A 22,080-nucleotide genomic window follows, 5' to 3' on the forward strand; every position below is an offset into this window, starting at 1 on the left:
ATTTTGGCAGATGAGATACCTTGTAAGAAAAGAGAGGGTGGGTGGGTGGGATACTAGTAGCTGCTAAGATAAAACTGATTTCAGCAGGTCCTAGCTCCGCCTACCCGCCCTCCGTTTTCTTATAGAGATTTCATTTGCCAAAATCAGTTGTATCTTATATTATGTGCCTAATATTTTTTGAATAAAGTAGTATGTTATTTGGCAATATCAGTCTTATCTTAGCAAATGCTAGCCCCGCCCACCCACCCTTTATTTTCTTGGAGGCTATGTTATTGGCCAATGTCAGTCTTATCTTGGCGTTCTTTTTTGTTTTGTGTTTTAAAATCATTGTTTAATTGGCTTCAGTAAAGATACTCATGTATTTGTGGCTTTTATTTTTCTCGCTTATACTTTTATTTTGTAAATCTTATCGCTCATGCTTCCCTTGTTCTCTTGATGTATAATGGACTCGTTAACTTTGAACCGTGAACATCTGAAAACAATCAATTTTACTCCGGTAAATATGACGTAATTAAAAAAGTGATACATTGTCCGCTTCCCACTTCAGGAAAGTTCTCAGCCCGGGCTTCACAATAAAAAATTATGTAATAACTCCTGCACGCCACTGGTTCATGACGTCGCGCAAGCCTGCCATGCGCAGTGTCCTTGACATTGAAGATCATCCACTAACTTTCTTCGTACTAAAAAAATTCGTCGATTTTAACTTACCTCGAGGACGTTTCCAAAAATTAATTTTCATTAATTTCCGGCCGAATTTCCGTTTTTTCGTGGTTAAATCGCGCTTTCCCGCACACACCAAGTAGGCTTGAAATGTTTCCCGAGTAGTTGAAATGCACGTCTCCAGTGCTGCCAACCCACGTCTCCTCCAACCCATGCATTTTTCATGAAAATCCGAACTTTCCGCGATTATTATTTAAAATCTGCACCCCTCGCCGCAGCTGCGACCTTTTCGCGCCGCGTCACCCCGTTCCGAGGGCGTCCTCGCCCCGTTCCGCTAGTGCATAATTTTCGTTATGTTGGTGGCCACATATGTGCCATCTTACGTCACATCAGCCAATGGATAAAAAACGTTTAGAAGGAAAGGATTGTCGTCCATTGGAGACCAGCTGATTTAAGTTGACAATAAAATGTTCCGGTCTTGTCAGCCCGTATTGGCTGGTAAAGTGTCGAAAAACTGTGCGGTTCACACGGAAACCAAGTGAAACGGCCGGGAAAAGCGCTGGCGATGATGGAAAACCCACCATGGCCCACTAAATACCAACAATCTGGGGCCGGGACCGACACCACACAAGATAGTTTAAACAATGGAGAGCACAACGCCGCCAAGGACCAGAACGACAACGACAAAAGGGACGAGCACGAGAGCCCTACTATTAGGTCAGTATGGTTTGCGTACCGCGGCTTTGCGGCCCCCGGGGGCCCCCGAACCGCTAAATCTGCGCTAGGGGAATTTTGCGAATCGGGGGAAGCAAAGGGCTTTGGGTGGCGGATTTAGGGGGCGCGGGGGCTGTGTGTGGTGGTTGGGGGTGGTTTGAGGGGCGATCAGGGCCGGACTGGATATTGGAGCCTTAGGCTTAGCCCGGTGGTCCAGGGGTAGAGTGGAGTAAATTCAAACAACAAAGTTTAGTGCAGTTGGGGTCATCTTTCCAAACAGGTTGCTACTACAATAAAAAAAAATGAAATTTGTTTTTTTTTTTGTTTATTTCGACAGAACTTCCCTGCTTTGAACAATTATATAAAAAAAATTGTTAAAATGATTGATTAAAATTCAGAAATGGGAGACTTATTTTTCGTACCCTTGGGGTCATGAAGCGTCGAGAAAACATAAAAGTAGCCCGTCGTCCAGTGCACTCTGGGTTTAATAATTAGTTAAAGTTCAGTTGGCGCTTGTTTCAGTGAGAAAGCCAGGCAGTTAATAGCGCTGATCCTCGATCAGATGAAAGAATTAACGAACGCCGAAAAATATCTCCTGTACTTGAAACTCTTTCAAATCAGCAACGTCGTGGACCCCTTGCGGCAACCCTTGAACCCATTGGGTAGCCGTTCGGAAATCAATAGGACCATATCATGGATCAAGACACACTTAGAAGAAGACGCAGAAACTTCCCTTCCCAAGCAGGAGGTTTACGAAGAATATACGTAAGTTCGCTCCAGAAAAATCCAAGATTCGTTTCATTTTTGTATATTTTTTCGTGCCTCGTGTGTATTGTTCGTCTTAGATTGACCAGGATCAGATCAGTTTAATCGTGATTAAGTTAAGTTATTAAGATAACAGAAAGATAATAAAACGAAAACAAACACGTCAAGTGATGATCAAAGCGTGGTTTAATTTTATACTATAAAACTTAAGTGGTTTTGTTAATCAAAAGTGCCACTTAAATTAAGATGGGTAGAGATTTCTTCCAAGTCATTGTTTTTATAGAGATTCTTGTCGTGCCTTAGCGGAGATATCACCAATAAGTCGCCATTTTAACACTTCTGGAGATGCTCAGTTTTTTTTAAATTTGAACCCTTTCCAGGTTATATTGTTCGCAAAACCAAATCAAATCGCTTTCCCAAGCCGACTTTGGCAAAGTGATGAAGCAAGTGTATCCAAAAGTGAGGGCTAGGCGTTTGGGTACTCGCGGCAATTCTCGCTATTGCTACTCAGGTTTGCGGAGATGCCTCAAGTTAAAGCCTCCGAAATTGCCCGACCTCGGCGACAAGCCTCTGGTAAGCACGTGATTATCGCAACACGACGCTTAAACTTGTCGGCGCCTTCTCCAGAGTACTGAAGCCCCTTGCACCCAGTCCACCCTGACCGCGGCCGCTTGGTTGATCGTGAAGGAATGGTCCGAGTTCCACTTCAAGGTTCAGTTTCCGTCGTTGCAGGCGCTGGCGAGGTTCCTGGTGGTTTCGCACGCCGTCGGCGTGGGCACCGACGCCGCCAACCAGCTGACTTCGGCGACGGAGGCGCAGATGAAAGGTAACCGGACGGGGGTTGTGAGCGCGAGGTTTAGGTGTTTTTGTCTAGGAGAAGTGTGCGGTGCCAAGGGCGGAACCAAGCACAGGGAAATGCAGTTACAGCTACAGAAAAAAATACAGCAGAAGAACGAAGTTAAAGAGAGAAAGAGGAAAATGCAGGTGGGTGTCGCTTAATTCATTCATCCTTGAACTTTATAATTGAACCATCGTCGTATTGACTTTGAAGCTATAATTATTTACACCTGCACCTACGAGTTTGTGTACTTTTATGAGTGAGGAATTACACGAAAGCTATTTGTGGAAGTGGTGAGTTATCAAAGGACGCGCGTTTTCTGTGTTGGAAGTCGTTACTTTGTTGTGTTTATAGTTTTTTCGTTCGCTGGGTGGAAGGCGAAAACGAAAATTTCGTTGCTTGTTGATGATTTAAAATTACTTTGGAATTATCGCGTGTTATTGAATTTAACAACAAATTGCATAACTCGCGGCATATCAGGAAATACGATTAAGAATGGCTGTGATAAGGTTTTGACCACATTTGCTTGAAAAATAACTATTAACTGAAAGAACTGTGAGGTGAAGAAACAAATTCTGTATTAAATGTTGAAAAAAAAATTGATATAAAATGTTAGAACAACGGAAAAATAACAATTATGACCGAAAAAACTTCGTTCGGCACCGGTGTTATCTCTTATAACCCAACCTTGACCTATTTTCTTAGGTCAGGTTATAGATTGATCGTGAAATTAGGAAAAAAACCGTGCTATTTTTTTTATTAAAAACCGAAATTATCTGATCTTTGAAAAATTGTGTAATTAATTAGACTTGGAGTCCTTCTAAATATGTTACACGATAAATCTTCATAAAGCTCCGCAAAAAATTGGTCGAAGGTTATTTCTTAACTTTCCTCGCCTCTGAAGTACAAAAGATATCCAATTTTTTCAAAAAATTATAAAATTGATTTTTACAAAATTTTGTGATGATAAAAAAATCGACAGTTTTTCAAGGACACATCAATTTGGGTAGGTGCAGTGTAATATTATTTTTTTGAGTCACATTGTATAAGCAAATTTTAAAAATTACAACACAAGTCTAGACTCAATTTTGAATTGACGGCATCAATTTGAAAAATTGTAAAATAGAAAAATTAAAAACTGAAGACGTTAAATTGAACATTTTTTTTAATAATACCCTTATAAAATAATCATTGTTTATTGAAAATTTGAAAAATTGCAAATTGAGAAACTGATGAATCCAAAAATGCAAACGTCAAAAAATTTAGAAGCCTAAAATTGGGAAAATGAAAATATTCAAATTTAAAAAATGAGCCCACAATTTGAAAAATCGGAAAGATTAAACATTGGAAACTGAATACATAATTGAAAATTCTAAAAATTGGAAATAGAAAAATTACAGATTGAAAAACAGAAAAAATGAAAAATTAAACATTGAAAAATTTAAAAGTTGGTAAAAATCGAGAAACTGAAAATTGAAAAATAAAAATCAACAAAATTTCGAAATCGTAATATTGAAAAATTAGACTGTCGAAAAACTAAAAATCAGAGAATTGAGATATTAAAAAAAAATCCAAGCGTCAAAAAATTTAAAAATTTAGAAACTGAAAAATGGCAAAATTGAATGATTAAAAAAAAATTATATGTGTAAGATACAAAAATTGGAAAATCGAAAAATTGCAACACCGAAAATTTGAAAAATTAAAAAATTTAAAATGGAAAAATTAAAATTTTCAAATTTAAAACATGAGTCCAGAATTTGAAAAATTTGAAATCGAGAATTGCAAAATTGGAAATCGAAAAATTGTAGATTGAAAAACCGAAAAATTGAAATTAAATAAATTAAATGTGTAAGATAAAAAAAATACAACACCAAAAATTTGAAAAATCGGAAAATCTAAAAATTGAAAAAAAAAAGTGAAAATGAAAAGCCGAAAGATTGCAACACCGAAAATTTGAAAAATTAAGAAATTAAAAATGGAAAAATTAAAATATTCAAATTTAAAACATGAGTCCAGAATTTGAAAAATTTGAAATCGAGAATTGGAAAATCGGAAAGATTAAAAATTGAAAACTGAATACGTAATTTAAAATTCGAAAAATTGGAAATCGAAAAATTGCAAATGAAAAACTGATAAAATGGAAAATTGAAAAATTTTGAAAGTTGAAAATCAAGAAACTGAAAATTGAAAAATAAAAATCAACAAAATTTCAAAATCGTAGTAATGTTGAAAAAATACAATCTCGAAAAACTGTAAAATTAGAAAATTCAGATATTAAAAAAATCCAATCGTGAAAAAATTTAAAAATTTAAAAACTGAAAAATTGCAAAATTGAATGATTAAAAAAAATTAAATGTGTAAGATACAAAAATTGGAAAATCGAAAAATCGAAAGATTGCAACACCGAAATTTTGAAAAATTTAAAAATTTAAAATGAAAACATTAAAATTTTCAAATTTAAAACAGGAGTCCAGAATTTGAAAAATTTGAAATCGAGAATTGCAAAATTGGAAAGATTAAACATTGAAAACTGAATACGTAATTGAAAATTTGAAAAATTGGAAATCGAAAAATTGTAGATTGAAAAACCAAAAAATTGAAAAATAAAAATCAAAATTTCCAAATGTAGAAACTGAAAAATTGAGAAAATTGAATGATTAAAAAAAATTAAATGTGTAAGATTAAAAAAAAATACAATACCAAAAATTGAAAAATCGGAAAATTTAAAAATTGAAAGATCGAAAAATCTAAAAATTGAAAAAAAAAAATAAATGTGAAGTTGAAAAATCGAAAGATTGCAACACCGAACATTTGAAAAATTAAAAAATTAAAAATGGAAAAATTAAAATATTCAAATTTAAAAAATGATTCCAGAATTTAAAAAATTTGAAATCGAGAATTAGAAAATCGGAAAGATGAAAAATTGAAAACTGAATACGTAATTTAAAATTCGAAAAATAGAAAATTTGAAAAATTGGAAATCGAAAAATTGCAAATGAAAAACTGAAAAAATGGAAAATGAAAAACTGATAAAAGTGGAAAATGAAACATCGAAAAATTGAAAAATTTTAAAGTTGAAAAATCGAAAAACTGAAAATTGAAAAATAAAAATCAACAAAATTTCAAAATCGTAATACATATTGAAAAATTACAATATCGAAAAACTGAAAAATCTGAGATATTAAAAAAATTCAAACGTCAAAAAATTAAAAAGTTTAGAAACTGAAAATGGCAAAATTGAATGATTAAAAAAATTTTAAATGTGTAAGTTAAAAAAATTGCAACATCAAAAATCGGAAAATCTAAAAATTGAAAAATTGAAAAATCTAAAAAATTAATAAATCTGAAGAAAGATAGCAACAGCGAAAATATGGAAAATAAAAAAAAAATAAAATGGAAAAATTAATTAAAATATTCAAATTTAAAAAATGAGTTCAGAATTTGAAGAATTTGAAATCGAGAATTGCAAAATCGGAAAGATTAAACATTGAAAACTGAATACATAATTGAAAATTAGAAAAACAGAAAATTTGAAAAACTGGAAATCGAAAAATTGCAGATTGGAAAACTGAAAAAATGAAAAATTAAGTAAACATCGAAAAATTGAATGATTAAAAATTTAAATTGTATAAAGTAAAAAAATTTCTACACAAAAAATTGAAAAATCGGCCGAAAATTTCAAAAATTAAAAAGTTAAAAATGGAAAAATTAAAATATTCAAATTTAAATCATGAGTCTTGAATTTAAAAAAATTTAAATCGAAAATTGGAAAATCGGAAAAATTAAACATTGAAAACTGAATACATAATTCAAAATTCGAAAAACAGAAAATTTTAAAAATTGGAAATCGAAAAATTACAAATTAAAAACTGATAAAATCGAAAGTGAAACATCGAAAAATTGAAAGTTGAAGAATAAAAATCAACAAAATTTCAAAATCATAATATTGAAAAATTACAATATCGAAAAACTGAAAAATCAGGAAATTGGGATTAAAAAATTCCAATCGTCAAAAAATTCAAAAATTTGGGAACTGAAAAATGGGAAAATTTGATAATTAAAAAATAAATGTGAAGTTGAAAAATCGAAAGATTGCAACACCGAAAATATGAAAAATAAAAAAAAAAACTGAAAAATTAAAATATTCAAATTTAAAAAATGAGTGCAGAATTTCAAAAGTTTGAAATCGAGAATTGCAAAATCGGAAAGATTAAAAATTGAAAAAACTGAATCGATTATTATTGAAAATTTGAACAATTAGAAATCGAAAAATTGCAGATGAATAACTGAAAAAATGAAAAATTAAACATGTAAAAATTTAAAAGTTGAAAAATCGAGAAAATAAAAATCAAGAAAATTTCAAAATCCTAATATTGAAAAATTACAATATGGAAAAACTGAAAAATCAAAAAATTGGTATATTAAAAAAATTCAAACGTCAAAAAATTTAAAACTTTAGAAATTAAAAAATGGGAAAATTTAACAAATGAGTCCTGAATTTGAAATCGAGAATTGCAAAACAGAAAATTTGAAAAACTGGAAATCGAAAACTTGCTGATTGAAAAACTGAAAAAATGAAAAATTAAGTAAACATCGAAAAATTTAAAAATTTAAAAGTTGAAAAATCGAGAAACTGAAATTGAAAAATAAAATTCAACAAAATTTCAAAATCGTAATATGTATTGAAAAATTATAATATCAAAAATCTGAAAAATCAAAAAATTGAGATTTAAAAAATTTAAATGTGTAAGAAAAAAATTGCAACACCAAAAATTTAAAAAATTAAAAAATTTAAAATGGAAAAATTTAAATACATATTCAAATTTAAAACATGAATCCGGAATTTGAAAAATTTGAAATCGAGAATTGCAAAACGGAAAGCTTAAATATTGAAAACTGAATAATTTATTGTAAATTTGAAAAATTAGGAATCGAAAAACTGCACAAAAAAAACTGAAACAATGAAAAATTGAAAAATTTAAAAGTTGGAAAATCGAGAAACTGAAAATTGAAAAATTACAATATCGAAAAACCGAAAAATCAGAAAATTGAGATATTAAAAATTGAAAATTCAATAATTGAAAACTGAAAAACCGACGAATCTAAGAATTGAAAAACTGAATAATGAAAATTCGATAACTTTTGTAGCAGATAAACACTATATTTTGATTACAAGTTTACCATGCTCACGGTAACTTTAAAACGTTTTCGAAGCTCCCGGAGTTTTGGATTTAATCAATAAAATAAATTGACTAATTCTAAAAAATATGAATAGAATGATAAGTCACTCATCATATTTTGCACATTTTAGATAGGATTTATGTGGCAAAATTTTGAGATGACGTCATCAGTTTTTAGAGGAGTTGTAAGCCATATTTCCGATAACCTTAAACCTTTTTCAAGGTTTCAGAGCATTCGGTTTTGCAATTTCAAAGTTCAGTTTTAAAATGTTATACAATTTTGATTTGTTTAACAAAAATCTGGATACCTAGGGTAAAAACTCAACACGGATTCATAAACTACAAGTACAAAATTTAAATAACAATAATTACTATTCTGAAAATTGGAGATGCCATCATATTGTTCATTATGCAAAATTTGACAACACTTTGTCCAGCAAACGATCATAATGTATTATGGTACCCAACAGTCTCCAAAGTGCGATCCAAAGCCGAGCGGCAAGAAGTCGAAGACGGCGCCGGCGTCGGTTCGAGTCGAGGAGACGTCTCCAACGTTGACGGGTGCCGGCGAGAGCAGTACCAGCACAAGTACCGGTAGCACCAGCACGAGTCCCACTCAGGGCAAACCTATCTGTGATAAATCGTTAGATTTCACTCAACTACCAGCGTTACCTGACTTCAAAAGTTTCCAAAAGCCCGTCTGTGAACAGCAGCAGCAGCAACAGCAGCAGCAAAACGGCGTCGGCGCCGCCTCAGCCGCCGCCGCCGCCAAAGTGGCGATACCCCGCCTCGCCGCCTCCGGATTGAAAGCTCAACAACAGCAACGATCGCCCCTGTCGTCCCCGAAGAAGCAAGTGAAGAATGCAAAGTACAAAGCCATCCAACCCAAACCGCAACCATGTGATAACGCATCGTACAACCCGCAGGCCGCTGCGGACATCAGATCTCAAGGTGTACTACACAACGTAGATAGGTTTAAGGAGAGAAAAAGTGATGACGAGGATGCTCCCGTTTTTCCCCTGCCGAGGGAGAGGCTCGAAAGCATCAGCAATGTGGACAAGGACGCCATGGACGAATATTTAGGTGACATTCTTCTTCTTTGTCTTGTTCCATGATACAATAAATACTAGGTATGATATTGCGCACGTACGGAGTGGGGGAGTGACGTCACTCGGTGAGTAAACACAGGCATTTCGCGCATATTCTGCGACGATTTTCTGTCTTCCACGTATTTTTTAGAAGATTTAGTGGTTATACGTTATGTTTTAATAATTTTATAAAGTCACAACGATGCGTTGTGGCGTTTTTGGGTGTAATAGCGATAAACAATCAAGGCATTTTCAGAAAGACATACAATTTTATTCGTTTCCAAGGGACAAGTATGGGTTATTTCTTGTTGTCGTTCGTACTCTTTTATAGTAAAAAATGCAAGAGTGTGTTCACAGTCTTTTAGTGAAGCCGATTTCGAACGAAATTTGCAGCACGAACTTCTGAATTATCTTTCTAAAAAAGAAAAAAAAATTAAGTCTGGAGATCAGCCAAGTTAGTTAAAGAAATTTGTTCTAGGGATAAAATCACAGAAATTAAGTGGGTTATTTTACTTGAATATTGATATAAATCAAACAAATTCAATTACAAAAAATTAGAGATGTACCGACTAGTGGCCGACCGGTCGGATAAGCCGACTATTCGGCCGTTTTTCATCGTCGGCTGCAGTCGGCGACTGGTCGGCTAAACAGCCGATCGGTCGGCTTTTTTTATTAAAATTAAAATAATATATAAAACAATTAAACCCGGTTTACAGAACCTCAATTAAATATTTAATTGCGATTTCTTTTTTAACCCCGCGTTAAAGTACCATGTGACCGACTCTACGCCAATCAGACGTCGCTAATGGCCTTGTTAAATGCGCGATCAACTTAATCTCACTTAAAATATTGTATAAACTGGCCCTAAATTGTGTTATTCTTTATTTTTGTACTGAGTTACTAAAAAAAATTAAATGTTAAAATTATCCCAACAAATTTAACACATTTTTTGGAAAACAAAGGAACTTTAGTTATTCCTTTTATTAAAATAAAACCAATTTTTAAGGTATTCAGAGAAATAGAGAAAAAAAACACTGTCTGTCGCATATATAAACCGGTATAGACAATAATAAATATATAGGTAAATTGTTATACACGTCACTGGTAGTATTTCTTGTTGAAGCTGAAGCTGGAGTTTCACAGTTTGTAGTGCATCGTACGTAAAGAACAAGTCTCAGATCCATACCACGTTCAAAAAGTGCAAGCTTTGGAGTTTGAAGTTTTTACATCTAGCATTTCTAGGTCAACGATCTCAAATTTTTCTGGAATCTCTGAATTTCTAAACGTTCCATCCCACTAGAACTTCTCCAATTTCTAAAACCGCGGAATCTTTGAACATCTGGAATTTTTGAAATCTTTATAATGCTTAGCAGTTACTAACTAGGATAATACTGATTTTGGCAGATGATATACCCTGTAAGAAAAGAGAGGGTGGGTGGGCGGGGCTAGTTGCTGTCAACATAACACTGATTTTGGCAAATGAGATCTCTCTAAGAAAATAGAGGGCGGGTAGGCGGAGCTAGTACCTGGTAAAACAAGTTTTATCTTAGCAGCTACTAGCTAGGATAAGACTGATTTTGGCAAATGACATACCTTGTAAGAAAAGAGAGGGTGGGTGGGCGGGGCTAGTTGCTGTCAACATAGCACTGATTTTGGTAAATGAGATCTCTATAAGAAAATAGAGGGCGGGTAGGCGGGGCTAGTATCTGCTAAAATCAGTTTTATCTTAGCAGTTACTAGTACCCCTCCCACCCACCCTCTCTTTTCATACAATGTATCACATCTGCCAAAATCGGTCTTACCTTAGGAGATGCTAGCCCCGCCCACCCACCCTCTCTCTTCTTAAAGGGTATATCATTTGCCAAAATCAATTTTAGCTTAGCAGCTGTTTGCTAGGATAAAACTGATTTTGGCAAATGACATACTTTCTAAGAAAAGAGAGGGAGAGCTAGTAGCTGATAAGATAAGACTGATTTTGGCAGATAACCCAATCTTCTAAGAAAAATGAGGGTGGGTGGGCTAAGAAAAGATCGATTTTGGCAAATAAGATACCTTCCAAGAAAAGAGAGGGTGGGTGGGCGGGGCTAGTACCTACTAAAGTAAAACCGATTTTGGCAGATGAAGTACTTTGTAAGAAAAGAGAGGGTGGGTGGGTGGAGTACTAGTAGCTGCTGAGATAAAACCGATTTTAGCAGGTTCTAGCTCCGCTCACCCGCCGTCTATTTTTTAAGAGAGATCTCATTTGCCAAAATCAATTTTATCCTAGCAGGTACTAGCCCCGCCCACCCACCCTCTCTTTTTTAAGAAGGTATGTCATCTGCCAAAATCAGTTTTATCTTCGCAGCTATTAGCTAGGATAAAACTGATTTTGGCAAGTCACATACTTTCTAAGAAAAGAGAGGGAAAGCTAGTAGCTGATAAAATACGACTGATTTTGGCAGATGACTTTTTAATTTCTTGGTTTTTAAAATTTTTCAATTTTTAGATGTCTGTTTGTCCATTTTTTGCTCCTTCATTTTCTCGATTTTTTCATTTTTCGATTTCTCAATTTTAACCAATATTTCAGTTTTACAACTTTTCAGTTTTTCGATTATTAAAATTTCCGATTTTTCAATGTACCATTTTTGGCTTTTCAAAATTGTCGATTTTTTAATTTCTCCGTTTTTCCATTGTTCGATTTTTCCATTTCTCGACTTTTAGATCTTTCCAATTTTTGATTTTACCATTTTTTGATTTCTCGAATTTCCGATGATTTTGATTTCTCAAATTTTGAGTTTTAAGATGTTTCAATTTTTGGGTTTTTCGATGTTTCGATTCGTCAATTTGTTGATTTTTAAATTGTTAGACTTTTCGATTTATTGATTTCTCGTTTAATCAATTGTTCCATTTTTCGACTCTTCGATTTTTCTACTTTTGGATTTTTCGATTTTTTAATTTGTCCATTTTTCGATTTCTACATTTTTCGATGTTCCAGTTGCAGGATTTTTCAATTTTTTGATTCTTCAATTTTTCCTCATTTTCCCAATTTTTCGAGATTTGAGTTTTGGGATTTTTCAATTTTCGACTTTTCACATTTTCGATTTCCCGATTTTTTTATTCTTTAATTTCTCAATTTTCCGATACTTCAGTTTTTAATTTACGGTTTTTCAATTTTTTGGATTTTAAAATTTTTTCGACTACATTTTGCGATTTTTCAGTTTTTCAATTCTTGGCTTTTCAAAATAGTACCTACTAAAGTAAAACCGATTTTGGCAGATGAGATACCTTCTAAGAAAAAGAGGGTCTGTCTATATTTAGCAAAGCCGAACAGTCGGCCGACTAGTCGGTTTTTACTGGCCGAACAATCGGCTAGTCGGTTAGTCGGCCAGACCTACAGTCGGTACATCTCTACAAAAAATGTTTTCAAAGAACATCTTATAGGACTCTTTTTTAGCAAATATTTAATATTTTCATTTATTTTATAGCATTGAAACCAATAACGCAAGTGCTGCTTTGGATGATAAAACAGAAACTACAAGTAAATCTGTTGGCTATATTGAACATTATTTATTGTATTTACTCAAGGAAAGTGTTTTTTTTTGAAGAATAACTTTTATGTTTGCACGTTTTTTTTTTGCATGATGTATATTTCTGTCTCAATGGAAACGATTATTTGAAGACGTAGTATATCCAATATTTAATTATGTTTTACATACATAGTACAAATACAGATCAAGATACAGAGAAAAGATCTAGAAGCAAAAATTGCTTATCTTAAAAACAAAACGACGAACTTGTGTTCATAGCTTGACGAAAATCAAGCTATGAAAACAATTTTCACTCCAAGAAAAATTGTTAATTAACATGTAGATTACAGTTCAATAGTACAATGTATTTATTTTTAGTGGTTACTTTTTCTTGTAACGAATTATAACAATAAAATTAAAAAATATTAGCGATTCTTCGTGTTTTTATGCTGAAATTCCACTAGTTCTACTCACCGAGTGACGTCACTGCGCGAACTGGTTTAATTTTGAGCCGCACGAGTATCATACCTAAAGAATTATTATATCATGGTCTTGTTCTATCTAAACGACTTTACCAATGTTTGTGTAGGTACAAACAACAGTCAGCACGAAGAAGAACTGTCAAAATACTTCAGCAACAACATCGAGACCGCGGACCAAGACAACACAACAAAAATCTCTCAGCTCCGCCAACTCCTCGAGCAGAACGGCATTTCCGACAACAAAAACTTCGTAATAGACAATAGCCCTACCGTAACCTTGACAAATCCCCTAATCGATCCCGTATCTGCACAGACCGTGGGCATATATCCGGCGCCGGTCCAGAGCGCCCAGGCCAGCGCGGCGACGACCCCCGGCAGCGCCAGGCGTCGCGTCAGCTTCGAAACCCCCTTCCAGGTAAATTACCGACTATCAAGGACCAGCAGTTAAACTGAAGCGCTTACAGGAGGACACGGTCCCTCCGAGTCCCAATACTCGCCGCAAGAACTTCAGCTTCACGCCCATATCGCCGGGCCCGCAGTCGCCCAACGGCCGCCAGTCCAAGTGCTCCAGCGCCAACGTGAGCCCGTTCGTGAGCCCGCGCAACACCCCGGTGCCGCGGACCAAGAACAACACGCACCAGAACGCCGGCATCGGCGTGAGGAGGAAGATCAAGCGGGAGCCGGATCTGTGCGTCGACATCCCCGAAAACAAGAACTACATGAGCGCCCCGGCCAGCCCCATGCTGTACAACAACAAGTCCGTGCTGGAGAAGCTGCTCCACTCGAACAGCAAGGTGGCGTACACTCCGGACTACGTCACCTCCATCAAGCAGGACGTCTCCAACGAGGTCGACATGCTGGAGGAGAACGTCGACGGGTTCTCGGATTTCACGTACAGGTGGGGAAACGACCAAGAACCAAATTCTTATCATCAATCTGCCAAATGACCGTAAAATTTTGTTAACCTAACCTCACAAATTCGTTGCGTATTTATCATTGACAAAACAAAAAGTTTGGCTTTCAAACGTGCCAAATCTAGCAAATTGTGTCACTCTCAAGAGAAAATAACGAAATTTTACCATTTTTCGTTAAAAAAAATAATAATCCAGTGCATTTTTGAGGTTAGAATCAGAGTTAGAGCCAAATCTTAGTTGGCCATGCATTTTGTTTGTAAGTTGGTACTGCTGCGGATTGTCAAGTTCAATTTTAAATTTGATTTTCACCGAAAGCTCCATAAATCAGTCTAGATAAAGTGGGATTTATAAACCATTTATAAACTTGCTGTTCCCGCTGACGTTGCTTTCATAGAGCTGAAAATTGTTGTAATCCGTATTTCCTTAGAAAAACTTACCATTTTAAATGTGTTTTAAGTTTCTAAGGATTAAAAAAAAATCATGACAATTGAGATGGTATGGGTGGGTGGTGTCTATATTTTGACTTTTTTTTCTTAATGTAGTTTATTTTCAACGACATAATACTTAAAACATGATTCTAACCTCGAATTCACCATTTGATATTTTCAGTATTTTATTACTGAAACGAATAAGCCCCGCCCACCCACCCCATCTCAATTGTGATGATTTTTTTTATTCGTCGTGAGACCGAGGGGGCGGAGCTTAACTGCAAAATCCTTGTTTCTCTACGAGAAATTAAAAACATGTTTTTGAGGATCGTGTTGTCCAAAGAAAACTACGTATATAAAGAAAGAAATAAAGCCAAAGATTAGGCCTCACCCAATTGTGATGAATCTTTCATTCGTTATCAGATCGAGGGGCGGGGCTTAATTGCAAGATCCATATTTATCTACAAGAACTTAACACTTTTAACATGTTTTAACTTTCTTGTTCTGAAAAGACGACTACGTATATTAAGAAAAAAGGGATTTTTTTTAATGGTCGAGAGCCAAAGGGGCGGAGCCTAATTGCAAAATCCATATTTTCTTACAAAAATTTACCATTTTAACCGTATGTTAAGTTTCTAAGAATAAAAAAAAAATCATCACAATCGAGATGGGGTGGGTGAGCGGGGTTTATATTTTGCCTTTTTTTCTTAATATACACTGTATTCTTTGACATCACGATACTCATAAACATGTTTTTGATTTCTTGTCAAGAAATACGTATTTTGCAGTTAAGCTCCGCCCCCTTGGTTAACGACGAATAAAAGAAATCACCACAATTAACACAGGGCGGGTGGGCGGGCTTACATCTTGCCTTTTTGTTTGGAAATTTGTATAAGGAAATATCGATTTTACAATTACGTTCTGCCCCATAATTGCAAAATCCATATTTCCTTGCAAAAACTACCATTTTAACCATGTTTTAAGTTTCTTCTAAGGCAAAATATATGTCCCGCCCACCCGCCCTATGTCAATTCTTATGATTTTTACTTGGCGACCTTTTATTTCTCCTAGAGTACGAAAAAATTGGTCTCTCGTTTCCGTTTGTCTGTCTGTCCGTCTGTCTGCCGCCCGGGATTTTTATTTTTATTACTCATTGGCTTCTTTTTCTTAATGTGTAGAGTTTACTTTCAACAACATAATTCTAATCTTTAAAATATGTAAAAATTGAAGAATCGAAAAATTGCAAAATAGAAAAATCGAATCATCAAAAAATCGGAAAAGTGGAAAATTCAAAAATCTAAAATTTAAAAATTAAAAAAACGAAAAACAAGAATAGAGAAATTGAAAATCCATAATTTAAAAAGAATTAAAATCGGAAAATTGAAGAATCAAAAAACTGAAAAATCGAGAAATTGAACAATTCCTCAATTGAAATGACGAAAAATTGGGAAGTCGAAAAACTAAAAAATTGAAAATTTTAAAAATTGAATAATCGAACAATGTATTGAAAAATCCCAAAAGCGAAATTTCAAAAAATCGAAATATTCACAAAATTGAAATGTTGAAAATTTGGGAAATTAAAAACTTGCAAAATCGAGAAATCCAAATGTCAAAAGAAATCAAAAATCGCAGTATTGAAACATCGAAATATTGAAATATCAAAAAATTTTAAAAACCGAAAAATTGAAAAATTCAAGAACCGAAAAACTGAAAAATCCAAAAATCAAAAATTTTAAAGATCGAAAATTTGAAAAACCGAAAGATGGCAATCCGAAGATCGAAAAGTCACAAAATGAAAATCTGAAATGTCAAGAGCTCGAAACATCAAACAAATCGAAAAATAAAAAAATTTGAAAATTCCGAAAATTGAAAAATCGAAATCCGAAAAGTCGAAAAACCGAAGGATCCACCAGTCGAAATATTCAAAAATCGACTAATCTAAAAATTGAAAAGTCGACAAATTTTTAAAATCGAAAAAAAAATGAGAGATCAAGATCCAAACATCAAAAAATCGTAAAATCGAAAAATCAAAAATCCAAATACTGAAACATCGAAAAATTGAGAATATTGAGATATCAAATCGAGAGATCGAGCAATCGAAACATCAAGAAATCGAAAATTAAATTACATATGGAAAAATTGATAATTTATTTATTTTTAAGATCCAGAAATCGAAGACTAAAGATTTAAAAAATCGAAAATACGAGATGTCAAGAAATCGAAACATGAAAACAAATTCTAAAACCGAAAGATTGAAAAATCGAGAAATGTAAAAATCGATAGCCTACAAATTTTAAAAATCGAAAAATTTAAAAATTCCAAAAATTGAAAATAGAAAAATCGAAAAATCTAAAATTTAATACCTGAAAAATTAAAACATGGAAAAATTGAGAAATCGAAACATCAAAAAATCGAAAAACTGAAAAATTCATAAATCTAAAATTTGAAATCTAAAACAGAAGTCAAGAAATCGAAAATCTAAAATTTAAATAATTGAAAAACTAAAAAAATCAAGAAATTGAAAATTTTCAAAAATTCATAAATCGAAATCCGAAAAGTCTTAAAAATCGAAGGATCTAGCAATCAGAACACAACAAAAAATCGGAAAATCTAAATATCGAAAAGCCGACAAATTTTAAAAATCGAAAAACCGAGATGTTGAATCGATACATCAAAAAATCCTAAAATAAAAAAAAAATGAAAAGTCAAAAATTTGGAAATTCTAAAAATTGGAAAATAGAAATATCGAAGGACTGAAAAATCGAGAAATTGAAGAATTACATAACTGAAATGACGAAAAATTGGGAAATCAAAAATTGTTAAAAATCAAAAAATTGGAAAATCGAAAAGCAAAATATAGAAAAACCGAAAAACAAAAAATCGAAACATCGAAATATTGAAATATTGAGATGTCAAAAAAATTAAAAGACCGAAAAATTGAAAAATTCAAGAATCGAAAAACTGAAAAATCCAAAAATCAAAAATTTTAAAGATCGAAAAATTGAAAAACCGAAAGATCGAAAAGTCTAAAAATTGAAAAAAATGAGAAACTGAAATTTCAAGAGATTGTGACATCAAAAAAATCGAAAAATCAAAAAATTTAAAAATTCAAAAAATTGAAATACTCGAATTCCGAAAAGTCGGGAAATCGAAGGATCCACCAATCGAAACATTCAAAAATCGACTAATCTAAAAATCGAAAAGTCGACAAATTTTTAAAATCGAAAAAACGAGATCAAGATCCAAACATCAAAAAATCGAAAGATCGAGCAATCGAAACATCAAGAAATCGAAAAGACGAAGGATTTTAAATCGAAACATGAAAACAAATTCTAAAACATCGAGAAATTTAAAAATCGATAGCCGACAAACTTTAAAAATCGAAAAATTTAAAAATTCCAAAAATTGAAAAATAGAAAAATCGAAAAATTGAGAAATCGAAACATCAAAAACTCGAAAAACTGTACAATTCAAAAATCTAAAATTTAAAATCAAAAAGCAGAAATCAAGAAATCGAAAATGCAAAATTCAAATTGAAAAACTAAATAAATCGAGAAATTGAAAATTTTCAAAAATTCATAAATCGAAATCCGAAAAGTCGAAAAAATCGAAGGATTTAGCAAAATCCAAAATTTAAAAAATTAAAAATCGAGAAATTGAAAAATTCCAAAACTGAAAGGACGAAAAATTGGGAATTCAAAAAAAAAATAAATATTGAGATATCGAAATAAAAAAATCGACAAATTAAGAAATCGAAAATTCAAAATTTAAAAAATTGAAAAATCGAAACAAAAAAATTGGAAAACCGAAAAGCCGAAAAATCGAAAAATTCAAAAAATAAACATTAATAAAGTGAAACATCAAAATATCGAGAAATCGAGAAGTTAAAAAAATCGAAAAATTTTGAAACCAAAAAATCGAAAACCAAGAAGTGAGTGAAATATGTTCTTAAGCAATCGTGTTATACAAAGAAAACCAAAACAAAAGCCCCACCCATCTGTTTCGGTCTCAATCGTGATGAATTTTTCATTCGTTGTCAGACCGAGGGGCGGAGCGTAATTGCAAAATCGACATTTCCCTATACAAATTTACAATTACAAATATGTTGTAAGTTTCTTGTTCTGAAAAGACGACTACGTTTGTGTTTCATTGTACTTTAGGTGCGAGGGAAGTTCTGTAGAAACGACTTTGGACCAATATTTCCCTTAATTGTTCAACGAATAAGTTGAAAATGATAATTTTTTCCAAAGAAATGTGGATTTTGTAATTAATCTCCGTCCACAATTGAGACAGGGGTGGGTGGGCGGGGCTTAATCATTGGCTTCTTTTTCTTAATGTATAGAGTTTACTTTCAACAACATAATACGTAAAATATAATTCTAACCTCGAATTCACCACGTGATATTTTAAGTATTTTATTATTGAAAACGAGAAATTAAAAACATGTTTTTGAGTATCGTAAGTTGGCAGCACTGCACACAACTGCAGTTTGATTGGTTGAAAACCCAACGTCAATGGCGACAAGTTTATAAATCGACCTTAAGTAATTCGGCAACAGTAGCTATTGAAAGGAATTTAATAAAATTTTTGTAAGATAACTTCATCCTTAGTAAAAATAATTGAGGTAATTTACAAACAAAGTAACTAAATTAGTAACACTTCGTTTTCCAGGTTAACGACGTGTGAAATAATTTAAACATTATTTATTTATTTTTATTTTCAGAATATTTGAATTTTTTTGCATGTTAATTTTGTGGTATCTTGGGGATTTATTATTCGTTTCGCTTGGAATTTTTAATGTTGTTTTTGTTTTCAGTGTTTATTTTATTGTTATCCTCCTTCCTGTCCCGACAAAAGTTGGTTCTTGCTGACCGATATATGTAATATTTCTAAAAAAATACAAAGACCTGTTATAATATACTATTTGGTTTTTTTCTCTCACTCTCTCTCACACAGTACGTTGGTTTGTAGTAGGTCCCAGTCAGTTCCAATCAACCAGATGATCAAGTCCAACTTCAGCGAAGACGCTCAGTTCTTGCCGAACCTGACGAACCAGAACGACTTCAACGACTTCGACCCGATCTCCGAGTCCGTCTCCGTCAACCACATCATCGACGCCCTCGACGAGCCGGCCTGCGAGAGCGCCAACAACATGGACATGTACAACGTGGAGATCGCGCCCACCGGCCAGTGCATCCCCAGCTTCAATCTCATCGTCGACAACAACCTCGAAATCCCGCCGGCCTTCGGCGACGGCGGCATCCCGTACGCGCCCGGTCCGCGCCACCTCGCCCGCTCCCAGAGCATCGACGTGAACAGCTGCTACGACCTCAAGGGCAACCCGTCGCGGTCGGTGCCCAGCACGCCGCTGTCGTTCAAGCCGCAGCCGGCGAAGAACTTCAACAGCCAGAGCTCGCGCTCGTACCCGTCGACGCCGCTGCTCGTCGCCGAGACGGCCTTCAACTACACCGTGAACGGCGACTGCCTGCTCAACGGGCAGCCGATCCGCAGCAACGGGGCGGCGCGGGACCAGGACCTGACGTACTTCATGAACTTGAACGAGGCCAACGAAGACAATAACATTGAGCGGCACCTGGGGGCCGAGGACGAGTTCAGCATAGGGCGCGGCCTCCAAGGTAACGACTTCGCCATCGTCGAGAACGAGCAGGCTCTGATGGACGAGAACGGCGTCCTCATCGCCGAGCAGACCTATAACAATTGATCGCGCGGAATCGTACCGAATGCCACTTCTACGGCCAGTCGGGGGCGGAGCCTAAATTTGTTTGTTGCTGGTGCTAGGGTCAGTTGAGCTGATTTACGTGTTTTTGGCGAAATTTGTTTGTTGTTTTAGCGGCGGGGCGAGGAGGGGCCACGCCCAAGGGGGGGATTTTAGTCTTTATAATTTTACGGATTTATTTATATTTGCGGAGCCCATCACAGTTACGGTCGAAATTTTCGGGAAATTTTGGGTGATATTAAGAATAAATGGGGGAAAACGGCTTCGGATGTGTGATAGTTTTCCCAGTTTGGGGCGATGTAGCGGTCAGTAATCTGATATTAGGACCAAATTGTTTGAAGCCGTTTTTGGTGGGGGTGGCCCGACTTCTCGCGCGAGACCGCCGCTCGTGTACATAAGGAAATCACTATATATTTGCTGTTTTGATGTGTCATTTAAAGTATGTAACAATTCGGATACGTAACTGAACATGTGCAATATATGTTGACGTTAATTTGGCTTTAAATGTGTTGGGCCTGTGGAACTGGTGTTGGTTTCGGTTCGAGTCGGGGGCGGCGTAGTTCCAAACTACCGAAAACATACTTGTAGGCTTTTTAATATGTTTTTTTGTTTCAAGTCGTTTTAAACAATAGCTAGGTTTTAATGAATTTGTGGACAAGAAAAATTTATACAAGATTGTCTGTGATAAATTATATTCTTTTTGGAATATTAGTGGCGCTAATCATTGTTTTATGATTTCTGAAATCATGTAATTGTTTCCTTAGTTGTTTTCTTTATTTTACCGAAATCGGAAAATTGGTGTTATGTTTGTGAGCGTAAAGTGTGAGGGTAGTCCAAAAATAATTGTCGCATGCAAAAACCCTCTCGCGACGATGATTGATGATAGCCTATGAAATGTATATTTTTTTACAAGTTGTACACAGTGGTTAGTGGACGATGTGAGTTAGGGACGACGAAAAAGCGGGTGGGTTTTGATTATTTGTGGACTATTGCAGAGTACCTTTTTGATTAATCAGAGTCCGAATTATGAATTGTATGTATTTTTGTACCTACGCTTGAGAACCAGCTAATTGTTTTTCGATTCACACCGGTGATCGTGCATTTTAAGGTACAGTTCGATGCACTGATAGTACGAGGCGGTTTTTTACCCCCCAGCCTATTACCTGTGCCTAGCTTTTTACACCATGATAGCTTGTAGTTTTTTAAAGGAACAATCTGAAAATATAACTGTTTTACACTGATACTTCTAGTTTTCTTTTGTTTCTTATTTTTGCTTACAAAGCTAACAAAGTTTAGTTTATTTTGTGCAGCTTCGTCGATTCTGTTTTCGATAACAAACGTAAAGGAGCGCTTGCCTTATTAACGAGCATCACAAACTCTAGTTACGTTGTTCATTTATGATTTACGTTGATCTCTTTTCTCTTCGTTTTGCTTAAAAAAGTCCGAGCTTTTTTATGCAAGTTTCAGTGAAATTATTTTAGAATTTAGTTGTATGGCAGTGAGTTTTAATTAAGGTTTAGATACAACAAATGAACGACTAATGTATATACATATTTACAAATTAACTGACTAAAAGTCTGAATATTGGTAAGCTCATTTTGTAAAGTGAATAAAGTTTGGGATATTCTTGCAAATTATTTTTGCAAGTTATTGTTAAATCCTTGTAAGAGCTGTTATTTTATCAAGTACAAATTTATTTAAAGGTAATTTGAACAGTTCGTAGATTAGTTTGGATGTTTTGGTGTATACTATTTGTATCAATATAAAA

General features: G+C 34.3%; 1 protein-coding gene and 1 long non-coding RNA gene across 5 annotated transcripts; one reads left to right on the top strand and one right to left on the bottom strand.

The window, feature by feature from the left end:
- Window positions 1–357: 357 nt before the first annotated feature.
- LOC135126216 (uncharacterized) lies at window positions 358–888 on the bottom strand. Its single transcript, XR_010280012.1, has 2 exons — window positions 527–888; window positions 358–472 (listed from the first exon to the last, which is right to left on the bottom strand). It is a non-coding gene; the product is annotated as an uncharacterized LOC135126216 (long non-coding RNA).
- A 37-nt stretch (window positions 889–925) lies between these two features.
- Window positions 926–21,553, top strand: LOC135126215 (uncharacterized). 4 transcript variants are annotated; one of them, XM_064052088.1, is made up of 10 exons: window positions 926–1,377; window positions 1,897–2,139; window positions 2,520–2,712; window positions 2,767–2,965; window positions 3,014–3,123; window positions 8,628–9,240; window positions 13,341–13,483; window positions 13,547–13,648; window positions 13,698–14,131; window positions 19,547–21,553. In XM_064052088.1, exons 1-10 carry the CDS (start codon window positions 1,226–1,228, stop codon window positions 20,295–20,297), a joined length of 2,940 nt encoding a protein of 979 aa, XP_063908158.1. In that variant the 5' UTR covers window positions 926–1,225; the 3' UTR covers window positions 20,298–21,553. The 4 variants fall into 4 exon arrangements, with proteins under 4 accessions (XP_063908158.1, XP_063908157.1, XP_063908155.1 ...); XM_064052087.1 differs by having other exon boundaries at window positions 927–1,377; window positions 13,341–13,648; window positions 19,550–21,553; XM_064052085.1 differs by having other exon boundaries at window positions 1,019–1,377; window positions 13,341–13,648.
- Window positions 21,554–22,080: the final 527 nt, after the last annotated feature.

The sequence above is a fragment of the Zophobas morio genome, unplaced genomic scaffold (genome assembly GCF_036711695.1).
Source record: "Zophobas morio isolate AGI-343-1 ecotype UQ-CSIRO unplaced genomic scaffold, CSIRO_AGI_Zmor_V1 ptg000010l, whole genome shotgun sequence".
Classification (NCBI taxonomy): domain Eukaryota; kingdom Metazoa; phylum Arthropoda; class Insecta; order Coleoptera; family Tenebrionidae; genus Zophobas; species Zophobas morio.